The sequence below is a fragment of the Lepeophtheirus salmonis genome, chromosome 13 (assembly GCF_016086655.4).
Source record: "Lepeophtheirus salmonis chromosome 13, UVic_Lsal_1.4, whole genome shotgun sequence".
In the NCBI taxonomy this organism is placed as follows: Eukaryota; Metazoa; Arthropoda; class Copepoda; order Siphonostomatoida; family Caligidae; genus Lepeophtheirus; species Lepeophtheirus salmonis.
Window position 1 is genome coordinate 22,867,686 of NC_052143.2, and position 13,324 is coordinate 22,881,009.

General features: G+C 31.7%; 2 protein-coding genes and 1 long non-coding RNA gene across 5 annotated transcripts; 1 reads left to right on the forward strand and 2 right to left on the reverse strand.

The window, feature by feature from the left end:
• Window positions 1-3,541: 3,541 nt before the first annotated feature.
• LOC121128470 (uncharacterized) lies at window positions 3,542-6,037 on the reverse strand. Its single transcript, XR_005868158.2, has 2 exons — window positions 5,643-6,037; window positions 3,542-5,583 (listed from the first exon to the last, which is right to left on the reverse strand). It is a non-coding gene; the product is annotated as an uncharacterized lncRNA (long non-coding RNA).
• A 77-nt stretch (window positions 6,038-6,114) lies between these two features.
• LOC121128467 (transmembrane protein 177) lies at window positions 6,115-11,550 on the forward strand. 3 transcript variants are annotated; one of them, XM_071893041.1, is made up of 5 exons: window positions 6,115-6,542; window positions 6,610-6,864; window positions 8,495-9,061; window positions 10,421-11,009; window positions 11,069-11,550. In XM_071893041.1, the coding sequence occupies exons 3-5, from the start codon at window positions 8,917-8,919 to the stop codon at window positions 11,466-11,468; spliced, it is 1,134 nt and encodes a 377-aa protein (XP_071749142.1). In that variant the 5' UTR covers window positions 6,115-6,542; window positions 6,610-6,864; window positions 8,495-8,916; the 3' UTR covers window positions 11,469-11,550. The 3 variants fall into 3 exon arrangements, with proteins under 3 accessions (XP_071749142.1, XP_040579987.1, XP_040579989.1); XM_040724053.2 differs by having other exon boundaries at window positions 6,115-6,856; XM_040724055.2 differs by lacking the exons at window positions 10,421-11,009; window positions 11,069-11,550 and adding an exon at window positions 9,316-10,305 and having other exon boundaries at window positions 6,119-6,864.
• A 50-nt stretch (window positions 11,551-11,600) lies between these two features.
• Window positions 11,601-13,303, reverse strand: Rpn9 (regulatory particle non-ATPase 9). Its single transcript, XM_040724052.1, is given in 5 exon segments — window positions 11,601-12,379; window positions 12,549-12,664; window positions 12,721-12,910; window positions 12,963-13,114; window positions 13,116-13,303. Coding segments are annotated over 5 exon segments (1,155 nt in total). The 5' UTR covers window positions 13,191-13,303; the 3' UTR covers window positions 11,601-11,757.
• Between the last annotated feature and the right edge of the window lie 21 nt (window positions 13,304-13,324).

Consider the following 13,324-nt stretch of genomic DNA (forward strand, 5'->3'; position numbering starts at 1 on the left):
CTAGATAATTATAAGTTTTTCTACTGAATACAATATTTAAAATGTAACAATATAATAATACGATTGTTTTAGTATTGATTGAAAAAATAATAGAGTGTCAACGATATTCTTCAAAATTTAAATTCGATTTTTATGAGTTTTCCGTTTTTTATTTTTTATCTTATTGATTAATTTGGTTTTATTTTAGACATGAAAATACTATTTTGTTATTATGATTGTTTTCAAGCGAGTAGAAATTTCAAAATCCTTGTAATTATTAGTTGTATAACTATTATTGGTCTGTATTACAAACTATTGCAAGCAAGTGGGAAATCTTTAGAAAATTTGATTTCCACCGAGTATTATTCAAATTTTTACTATAATTAAATATATATCTCTTTTAATTTAGAGATAAGTAAAAATCACAAGGCGACAGAGGTTTATTCACTACACCATCTTCAGTTCTGTTAGCATGATACACTCTATATCAACATAAATAAAAAATTAAGATCTAGTTGTAAGTTTATTTTTTTTTACTTAAGCGTTTCTAAACTATCCACTGACCTACGCAAGATTCAAGTTTACAGATATAAATGGGATTTACTTCCTGCTAAGGAAACCAGTATGAAAGTGGGTAGGGCTGTCCCACCATACTCCAAAAGAGGTTTACCATGCTCGGGAGGCCAACGGAGGGTTGGGGCAGAAAGAGCTTCTCTTCTGCAGCCGTATCCTAGCAAACGGTAGAGCTCGGGACAGCAAGGATAAAACCGTCATAGAGGTCTGCAAAAATAACAGACCTATACTGGAGTTAAAGAAGGTCCAGATCCTCCAGTGATCAGACCCCCAAGTTGTACAGAAAGGCACTTTATTCAAAACTACACACAAAGGGGCTAGAGTCAAGTCAGCAAGGACTTCTCTTTCTTGATGATAGGGCAGATGATTTTTTCAATCAAAGAATTTGCCCCTGCTATACAAATAATGGCCGGGTTCGTCAGCACTAAAGCAAAGCAGTCCAGATTCAGGACACTAGAAGGGGGCAATAAATCTAACTCCTGCCCGGAAAATATAAAAAACCTGGGTCATATCCTCCAGACATGTCCAAAATTAAAAAATGCGCGGACAGAAAGACACAATCTGATTCAAAGAATGATTGTGAGCTCCCTGAGCCAGAGGGGAATAAAAACCCAGGAAGGTAACGTTGTGCCGTATGAGGGATCGTGCTTGAAGCCAGATATTATAATTTTTATGGGTGACAAGGTTTACGTGGCGGATCTGACCAGTATCGGATGCGTGTGAACTTACGCACCGAGAAGAAGAGAAAAGTACGGACAAGTTTAAAAAATCAATAATTCCGTATCTTGAACTCGGTGACAAGTATGAACTAAATGATATAATTATAATACCTGTAGTAATAAATTGGAGAGGGGTAATGTCTAACCAGGCCTATACTGAGCTAAATAAAGATCTGGGTATCCCACCAATATTTATTAAATTGATCCAACTAAAAATCCTAACAACCTCGCATGCTCTATACAGAATGGATCGTAATATGTTGCAGAGGCCAGGGTTTTAGAATAACTGATTTACGTACATTAAGTTCCCCTCCCTTTTCCCCAAATTCACAAGTGGGTAAATAAGGGGGTTAGGTGAAAAAGAAACTAATATTTCAAATTAAGATATGTTTAAGTTACAAAATATTTTTTTCTTTCTTTTTTCTATTTTATTTCTATATGTTCTGTTTTTGAAGTGAATTTATGTATTCACAAGCGTGGATTTCATTCATTTTAGCTCTCACCCAGCACACTAGTGTAGATATGAACGGGGGAAGATAAATAACAGCAAATTTTAGCACAATTTTGTAAATAAAATTTTATAGCTAGGGGCGAGAGCCCATTATCTATACATATTTTAACACAAACTTGACATACCCAAACGTGGGGTTTTATTTTATTTTAACCTCCCCATGACCGAATCAGTGTGATTTCGAACTACCGGTCATAGGAGCGTACCAACTCACATGTTTTTATTTTTCTTCAACTAGATAAGTAGTATTTAGTCTAAAAACATTAAGTGTTATTTTCTTTTTCAGCCAGTAGCCCACTCCCCCATTCATAGCGCGGGTAAAGTAAGTGAATGGTTAAGTTTAATTAATTCGTTAAAAAAAATACTTGTTCTAAATTCTATATTTACTAAACCAATATCTTTAACCTCTAATTAAATACTGCATGGCAATTGGTTTATGGAATTGCAATATGGACAAGTTTTTAAAATTTTAAACAATGGAGAAATTATACGTTTTTAAACATTCTCCAAGGATTTTAAACCAACTGACGCTTAATAACATGATGGACAAGTTGGACCCAATGCCGTTTTAAACTATATTCTAAGCAATATTAAACTATTCTAAAAAATTCTTTCTGATTATCCCTTTGATATATTTTACTTTAATGTACATTGTTTTTATTTTATTTTATATATATCTGTCTCAACTTTTTTAAATTTTCATATATGAATGTAAATATTTGTACTAGAACAAAATATACAAAGGGAGGCAGAGAGCAAATATCTATGGGGAACATGGTCCACAAACGATCCCTGTTTAGGGAACCAAAAAATGATTAAAAGACCAAGATAAGTCCCCGTTCCGAAAAGGACAAAAAAATCCAAAACAGGAACCCCCCTAGCAGGCGAGGGGTGGCCCATTCCCAAAAGAACAGAGGGCCGTGAATCTCCAAGTTTCAAGTGTCTGCCTTCCTTATTGAAATTAAATATATATCTCTTTCTGGAGAGATAAGTAAAAATCACAAGGCAACAGAGGTTTATTCAATACACCATCTTCAGTTCTGTTAGCATTCATGTACACCCTATATCAACATAAATAAAAAATTAAGATCTAGTTGTAAGTTTATTTTTTTTCAATTAAGCGTTTCATGTTAAGAAAAAATAACATCCACTTATTTTAATATATAATTGATTTCTTCGATGTAATGACTGTTTTTTTATTATAAAACTATACCTAATATTAAGATAATGGTGTATATCCCCTATCCAAAGAAAATTGAAAAATATTCACAAATGATTAGATGCAGTTGTTCAAACTTACAACTACAAGGCAACTAATAGTAATAATAATTGTCTACTGTATTAAAGTATTATATCCATAAACGTATATAGATGTTCACCTTTTTTTTTCATACTTACAAGGGTATAGTATGAAAATAAAATGTAATTCCCCCTTTATATAGTGCTAGGCCCAGTTTGCAAGGAGAAAATCTTACATTTTGACTTAGATTCCTTGAACTAAAAAAGCAAAATACAAGTACGGGCTAGCGTTTTCCACACATATGACGTCATTAAAATGGATGCTTACACCTGTCAAATTATAAAAGTCGTGAGTGACACACCTTTATAATACAGTACCTTGGTAGTCACTCTACTTATGACTTTATGAGTTATGTATATTCTCTATGGGTAGAAGCTGGGACTATATTAAGGGGAACTTGCATCCTATTTTCATACTATATCTTAGTAGGTATATAGAAGAAAATGAAAGAAGTATTAATAGTATTATTTACTTATATTGTAGCATTGAAAGGGATATATTAAGTCATTTATAAACATTTATTTTAATTAAGAGAACATATATCATTATATTAATATAACGTGTATATTTTTAATAAATAAAGAAATGAATTTGTGCTAGAAACTTGAATATTAAATCAAAATCAAATAATAAACATAAATGTGAAAATAAAAATATCATATAATTTGTAAACACTGATACAATTTTTCGATAAATAAATATACTTATTTTCAGTTTTTTAATTATTAATTTATAATGGAAGAATCTCAAGCCGATCTATCGTTTTATATATCCGTATACATAACCTCTTCCATCATTAAGCTTTTCAAAATTAAAAATTGCGAACCTTTTTGATTTCATAGAAATCAATAACTCATGGTGCCGAATTTTATGGCGAAGATCGAGATCTCATCGAAACTTTTCAAGATAGTGTTAATAGGAGTGGTCTTAAAAGGGTTCAGATTTATTATTTTATTTATCTACGTTTCAAGGTAGTCAGTTTTACAAAATGATATTCTCAGTGAACAAAACTCGACAAATTTTAATGATGTCGACAAATCCAAGACGATTCTTTATCAATTTATTAGAAACCGGCGATTCCCATCTTCGTATTGGGTTGAAGTGTAAAAAATAATATCATTTCGCTAAATATATTGATCATGTTTTATTTAAATATATCTAGCAAAAATCTCATAAATGAGGCTAATAGTAGGATACCCTTTGGTAAAAAAAAGTCGAGTTTCCATAGTGCAAGTTCCAGAAACATTACTAAGTTATCTTCTAATTATTGAATTTTCATTTTGTTTCGTTTAATAAAGGATTAACTCTAAAAAAGTGTTTTATTTAGATCTTAAAAAAATATATATAGTTATAAATCAAAGAAAAGTAAGATGAAATATAAATAGTTAGCTATTAATTTTGAACATTTGTATCAATGTCAATAATGAGTATTTTTAAAATAACTAATAATTAAATAGAAGAACTCTTATGGGAATTAAAAACTATGTATTAATAATCTTTATTAGTGAGAAGATCCTATATCTTCAGCGGATAATATTCCAATATGTAGATAAGCAATTACGTTTTTTAGAAGATGATTAAGACTAACTAAGTTTCGAAATTGCAATTATATAAAGGTTTTCCAATATAAGTCTACTCAAGTTAAGAGGTCACTTACGATCTATTATCACATAATCACTTAGCAGTCAACAATTCACAAAATCCATTTATGCAGATAACAGCAAAATATAATTTGCATTGCAGACAAAAGTATCGAAAAAAAAAGGGTGCATATTTATTGAAAGTCTATAATTAAGTTATACTTTTTTCCAAGGGATTTCTGCATTATCTACATCACGGAAACTGAAGTATTCTTAACAATGAAATATTTTTATAAGAATAAGAGACGAAAAAAGTCGACATTGGAAGAAACAGGCTTCAAGAGTTTCAACGAAGGATCTTTGGAGAGAAATGATAACTCTTTGTTCTTAACTAGGTAATTCATTCGGGAATGATTTCTTTTTTTTGGAACTCTCTGGTTCCAAATAACTATTTATATGTAATATCAGAATCGAATATGCTTTATAGACCATAATATAGACACATTATCTTTATGAGTCTAGAATCAACATGCACTTGTTTTCCAATGAGAAAAGAGACTCATAAGTAATAAATAAATCAGGCGTAAGATGGAAGTGTCCATGTTATATCATTATACGTATAGACTATAGACCGTATATAACTAAGTCCAACTTGATTATATCATTTGATATCAATGTGATCGAGATGAGTGATTACTGATTTCTGTATTATATACAATGTATCAAGGCGACTGAACGACTCTTATTATTGAAATAGTTTTCTTGAGTAGGAGACGATGCAGAGTTGACTTTCAATAATTTCACAGAAGGAGTTGTCGATGGAGGATGATAACTTTCTCTGCACCTCACTGGGTCTTTCTGTCGTTTTATAGAACTCATTAGTCCTTGTATGTAGAAGTATACGATGATTCCGTAGAAGATCTGGAAGAATTTATGTATAGAGACAATGATTAACGATATCAGAAGTCACTATCACAGACCTTGATATGAAGAGGCACTTGCACAATCAACGATTCTTCCCTTAAAGGAGACAAGATCCACCGAGCCGAGTGAAAAACTTGTTCAAGGGATTTCGCCTTAAGAGTCGAGATACCTTGAAGAGATTATCAGAAGACGTGTAAATTGGATATTCATAGGAATGGGAAGGATATATGGATGGTGATCCATATATCTGATCCAAACGACTATGAATTCTTTCAAAATCGATATTTTTCTCACCTCCCCTCTTCTCTTCACTGCTTTGTAACGGATTTCAAAATCCTACCTACTAAGGTCTATATGTTTTGTTAGTCAAAAAGAAGTAGTGAAGGCTGATTCATTTATAGGCAGTTGCCTCATAAAATACCTACTATGAGGATATTTCGTAAGGTTAGTTCTAGTTTTTCTTTATGATAAAAATCGCTCAACCTATCATCTAAGTAGGTAGTGTGGGGGTTATTTTATCGTAGTATATCGGAAGGCCTTTGGGAAACACGTTCTTAGTCATAGTATACAATGTTCAAGTTTGAACCCATTTCAAAAAGTTCGTCCCATCTTCATTAAATAATAAAGGATTTGGAATAACGCTGATAAATAACAATCTGTGATGATAGGCGATAGGGTTCAACTACGGCATTGGAGAAAGTAATCTTTTTAGTTTCGTGGTTATGGAGGATTCCTCGTTGGCCTATTCCTTCATATGTTATTCGCATTGGTGATTATCCTTTAATTAATTACTCAATGAATATTAATTGTCATATCATTCTTATATGCCCGGAGTATAATTGACCTGAAAATGGAGTTGTTCCTCGGAAACTTGGATGGACATTATGTTAGAGATGTTTTCTTACAAGTTATCGTCTGGAATGTATACCCTGTTCATCTCAGAGTTTGGAAGTCGAGTTAAGATGAATACATAATATGAATGATGCAGAGCTTAACTAGATACTATTCTATAAATTCCAATAGATTGGCAATATTGAATATTTGCCAACCTCATAAACTCATATTCAACGTCGAGCTAACAAATTGTCAATTATGTTTTCATCGAAATGGACGATAGAAACAGTATCTAACCGGTGTAGTGAGATACTGTCAATTCCATGGACTCCTCCAATGTCTGATTAACGATTATTCCCTCTTTCCCGTATTATTACAGCAGCAGAGGATCCCATGCAGTGTCTCCGAGTCCGAGGCTCTCTAATTCATTATTTTTGTACTTAAGTATATGATCTAGTAGCAAAATCTTAGATTCATAGCCATACTGATGGTGGAACTTCAATATGCAATATAAATATCATATTTCATTTCAAGATTTACAAAATTGAGTAAATCTAATTCTAAATGAATAAAGTACTTAAATTTATTATCCCTTATCAAATATTATTTCATTAGTAGTTATTTCAATTCTCGAGATTATAAAACATTAAAACCATAATGGCGAACAGTAATGCATCTTCAGATTCAAGTCCATCTTATTCTCATTTATTGAATCCTCTATCATAATTAAATATAGATTCTTCTTTGTATTTTGGCGATTTAAATACCGATTCTGACTATTTAGATTTATAAAATGGTGATTTCGATTTAAAAAAAATCATTCTCCTGAATTTATGGAATCTATTTCAAATGTAGAAATGGATAGTCAATCCCTTTAATTAGCTGCATATTATGGAAATTTAGATGAAATTTCTTCAGAGGCAGGTTCTAGATCAAAATCTCCAGATTCTTACTCAAACATAATTATGCGAAGGAGGAGGATGGCTGTACATCCTATTTTCTTGAGAAAACCAATCTTAGGTCTTTATTATTCTCTAGTACCTGAGTTGAAGTATGATCCTAAGCTTCATCTCCAGGACTTCAGAATGAGTGAAGATTCGTTTGATATCCTTCTGTTTCTAGTAGGTTTAAAATAATAAGGTTTCATTAAAAGTATCCCTTTAAAGTTAAATTGAGTAGAAGTACAAAAAATACATTCACATCGTATTTTGTAAAACAACGTAGAATAGAAATGGAATATTATAGATTTATTTTTAAATTTCGAATGATTATTGTTATATAAATATTGATTTAACTAATATAATAAAATAATAATGATAGATTTTAGAGTATATATGTATATATTTTATTATTTAAAATTTATTTAATAATTATAAGGTGAGTACTTTGTTTAATCTATATATATTATTTATCATTTTTTTGTTATTTTCTCCCCACATAATACGTGTTTTAATATGTATATAATTTGATGAAATCTATTTCATTACTAAATAAAAGAAATGATAAATTAAACCTTTAATATATACGTGAAATTGTTATAATTTTTAGATGATGATTACATAAATCCTGTAAGAACCAAATATAGTAAATATTCTTATACAAATAAATATTAATTTTATAAAATTTGTAATCTAAAATATCAAGGAGATAAATTTTTACATGTAAAAAATTATACAAATAAGATGTATAAGAAAATACATAGACAATTTATATAATTTTAAATGAGTAATTGGCAACTTATTCCATTAATTGTTGATAGCTAAATCATGGAACAGTCCACCATTAATTTATCTAAGGGAATTTTATTGTTGAACATCCATATTGGTCAATTTTGTAAATATTTGAATATGATATTTATATAGTATATCGAACTTCCATCGCTATCAATAATGGCATTGCTATGAATCTACTAAGATTTACGTTATATTTATTGTGCATCCTTTACCAAAAAGATGACTCTAATTTTAACAGATAAAATGTTCGATCTCAACTGTAGTCTGTAGTCTGTAGTAATTCCAGGCTGAAAAATATCCTCTAAGCAAGTTTTTTTTAATCAAACCCCTTTTTATTTCAGTTCAAAAATGTTGTCTTGGTAGCAGAGATATTAATTGTAGCAAGTGACTTCACATCGATTCTTTGATACTGATGAAATAAAAATGGATGGTACGAAGTTAAAGAGGCTTTGGCATTTTATTTTCAATTATAAAAAATACGTATTCCCTTACATGAGGTTAAGTGATTTACCCTTGGTTCACTCCAGATATTAGAAGGACTCATTGATAACATAACGTAACGTTTATTTAGAATGTGACGTCATTAATCCTCGTCCATGTTTTATAATAGTATCATTTTTCTGCACTATTTGTATTTTCTATAAGTATATAATTGTCTATTGGATTGTATATACTCTATATTTAATTATATTGCAATTACTATATTAACTGTTGTTGACTATAATTTAAGAAATAATTTCTTGGTCTGATTTATCGCCTAAAGATGTCTTCATCTAGGATACTGTCTCAGCTCCATAAGTCCAATTGGAATGGGTATTTTCGGAGAGGGATTAATCAAAAAGCAACGAATTATTCCAATCCCATACTAAGATATTACGAATTTCTCCAGTCAGAACAAGGAAAAAAGGGTACGATTCTCTTAATAAGACAATGACATTCTTTTCCTGATCATTTGATTTATACACATTATCGTTGATATATTGATTTTAATTTTTATACATATCATTTATCAAATGTCAATATTATACACGAGACCGTTTGCAGTAGAAAAGGGATCTTGATTCTAGTTTGTAGTACTACCTATATATTATGCATTTCATATTTGATATTCCTCATGACATTTGTATTTTTGAATGAGTTTAGTTCTATAAACATTTTACAGCTTTGTTTGTTGGAGCTACAATTTTTTCATTCGGAGTATTCGTCGTCAAACTACTGCCCCAAGCCTCATTATCACAAAAATACATTCAAATGTTCTATCAAAGTTACTATTCACCTGAAAAAGTAACTCCCGTAACACAAGCTTTTGGTCAGAGTATCATCAATAATGTCGTACAGGACATGGGGCTGCTACAAAGGCAAGCTGAGAGTTTGAAATTCTTTGTGGGAAACTTCGCAGAACCTGCTGTATTTGGAAGTTTTGCATTTGGTTCTGTTCTTGTTGGGTATCCACCTTTTTTTAATATATTCTCTCATGAAGAACTCCCAGATATGCTCAAAGTCAAGTTTGGTATGAAGGTGGGTGATGATGTTCCCGAGATCTCAAACATTCGTTCAAGAGAGGGAAAAGCCTTTAGAGATACTCTTTACTTATCAGATGATGCCAAAAAGTTTGCTCTTGCTAGAGAAATGAATTGGGCACTCGATACTCCAGTTTTTGTACCTCCAGCCATCTCAGGGCTTGCCGTTCACATCAATTATGGAGTTTGTCGATATTTTAACTTTTTATTGCCATTTCTGTCCAAGAGCTTGGGTCAAAGATATGGCATCTATTTTACTGTCTCATTTTTCTTCTATGTATTGCATAAAAAGGCCCAAGACTTTTTCTATAATAATCGTATTTGCAAAGCAGATGAAAAAGCGGCTCTACTGGGGTCATGCTATAGAGAGGGTGGAGTAGAGTATTATGATAAATTATTGCGAAGAAATGTTTCTCTAAGAGAGCTTATACCCCATGCCAGAGGACGGAGACTCTACAATTTGAAAGGAAATCCAGTATCTCCCTTATTTGGATCCAGATTGACGATATCTCAAAGAAAAAGACTCATTGATGAGTTGGAAGTTTAAATTTATATGTTGATTGTAAAAACCTTTCTTTTTCATAAATTAAAATTACATTTTATATTAATAAAAATATTTCATAATTGTATAATTCAAATAATCAGGTTACTAGTTATGGTAGTTCATATTGTTGAGTTGAATTTATACAATCTAACGATTGATGGGTCATATTAGCAAGAAAATAATTTTTTTCCCTGTCTATGTAGCTATAACTATCTTCATTCCTGGATTCTCACTTATAACTTCGATTTCTCTTGTACTCGGAGATTGGGCTTGTCTACACACCTACATAAATAATTTTGAAACACTTGAAGATGAGGAAAAAAGACGTAATTTTAACAAATTATTGTTTCTTAAGGAAAGACCTTTACATTATTCTGAGAAGATGCGTTCTTTAACCCAGGAAGTTGCAAAAGACTTGAAAATCTCTGATAAATTTGTAAATGAAATTAGGTTATTTCGTTCCAATTCACCATTCCCTATTCCTCTTGGGATTCAAAAAAATAATTCCTGCCCTCCATACATTGGATATCCTTTTTTTACAGATTGGATATCTTCAAACGATATTGATCTTAAAAAAAACATATTTAAGACCTACTGGAACCCTTTATCTGCAAAGGGTTTTGAATTTATCAATATAAACTGCACCCCAGAAGACAAGAAAATTTTCATTTTTTCTGATAACGCCCGTAAATTTATGCTCGGAAAAACAATTTTGGATACAGATTCAGATAGACTTATTATACGTATACTCTTGCCTTTGCTTGGAATCAATGGAGCCCACTTTATTATTCTGTAAGTAATAATAACTATATGTTTTACACGTTTATCATATTATCTATTATGTGTTTTAGTATATTGAAGAAGCGTCTCAAGAATGTATTTCGTTATTTACCCCTAAGAATGGCATTTTATGCTATGGTGTGTTCATCCGTTTTATCGACTACACTCTTGACCTATACTGTTGCCTCTATTGAAAGTGAATTTACTCATATTAAAACGCTGTGTTCTCTGAGTGAGGAGTATCGGATAGGTGGAATCGAGTATTACAACAAATTAAGAGAAATCAATATATTCCTTCGAGAGAACATTAAATATGGTGAATTTTACTTTTCTGAGAACGGCGAGTTGTCAAAGAGCTGGTATCGACTACATATAGGGTCATTGAACACCTTACTAAGAAAAGAAAAATATTGCGAGGAATTTTCTACCGACTTGGATGACAATATTTTTACTCTCTTGTCAAGTGCTTAAAAAAATATTTATACTCAAGGTTTATTGTATTGCAATCTAAATATGTGAATTGATTAATATAGATGATGTGCTGTAACTTCAATATAGTGGTGAGGAACACTACTTGCTATCTTGAATGAGCAAAGCGATCACTATGGATAAAAAACTTTTAATTGCAGACTTATTAACTTATTGAGATGCAGTCTCATTTACAAGAGATAAACATAAAAATATATACATTTACAAGGTAATATGGATCTAAAGATAGGTTAAATCTTTTGTATCATGTATATTTATATTTGCGAATAATTTACAAAGTAAGAATTTCTCCAGCATTGTTTTCTACTATATTCTCAAGTGAAGATATACTTTCGGTCCAAATATCTATTTTCTTGTTAATGATTTTAAGTTGTTCAAGGTCGAGTACTCTTGGTTGAACCCAAGTGAGGGACACAGTTTGATCGACCTGATCAATATGTCCAGCAACAAGTCCCTTAGCTAAAGTTTTCATCACAAGGATCTCGACTTGTTCAATAGGTAAAGTCGTTACTTTAGATATATCTTCAAACGTGAGAATTCTCTCTTGCGAAGGTCGTTGGAAAGCCATTTCCATGACGGCAAGAACGCACAGTTTTTCAAACATGACGCTCTCATTGGCATTTAGATCCGGAACAGAAGACCATTTGGGTTTAAGTTCCTTATACTTCAAAACGTTTCCAGAATTAAAAGCGAATAAGAACTCAATGAGCCATTCTTCATCACTTTTGTTCAGGGACTTGAGAATGGGATGTGCAAGCAATTCGCCGAAGTTATATATTCCCTCACCCAAAATTGCAGCAAGACTCAGATGTACAGCTTGGACTTTTTGGGTAGCTGCGTCTAATTCACCTATATCCGTACATCCCAAGTACATCAATGCATTTCTATAATACCTATGTTGAACAATGAAAAGAGAGTGTAAAGGTTTCAGATTTGAATAATGAGTATATGTATAAAGATAAGGGTGAACCATTTTTACATAGGAAGGAATTTGATGTTATGGAAATAAAAATGGACTAAAAATTCGAGTTCAACTAGAGTAGCAATGAATAGGTAATATACTTTTCGTGATCTCCTTGTCTTTTATAGAAGTCGGACGCAAGAAAATAGAACCGGGAATGGACTTTTCCTACACCTTTGACATTGTCCATAATATCATTAACATCCTCAATGATTTTCTAGAAAGAAGAAAGAAAGAAAGAAATCCAGCTTAGGAGATAAAAGTTTGTCTTACTTTGGTCTCCGTGGGATTATCAAAGTGCTCTAAATAAAGAGTTCCGGCAAGAACTTTGGTGAGACAGAGAGCTTCTTGGTGATTCTTCACTTTTTCTCCGATTTTAAGAATGGATTCCAGGACTTTATCCTTTTCTGACATGGAGCCCCAAATCGGAGTGAGGATATCCACCAAGAACAAAGGATTCATCCTGAACATATGTCAATTCCAACATGCATTAAATTCATGGTATAAACACTTACTTGGTCTCAAAATCTGCGATAAATTCATTGTAGAGATTGATTTTATCCGTAAAATAAGGAGCTTTGACATATTCCAAGAGACTCACGGTCAACTGATGCCAAAGCCGCTTCTCGTAGTAATTCAGAAGTTCGTTCAGTGCTTCCTTCTCTTTTTTCATTGATTCCATTCTCGGCCAGCCTCTTGTTTAAGTAAGCGGAGGGATCTCTTGGAACACTTGGGCTACTCATCTTCGCACAACTAAGTTGAGTTTATTTTTATTAATTCAATTGAAATTCCGTCAAGAGACTTTTCAGTTTTCTCAGAGTGACTCGCTATTTTTTCTTCCTTTTATTTATTGTTTATTTGAAATACTTAGAGACTC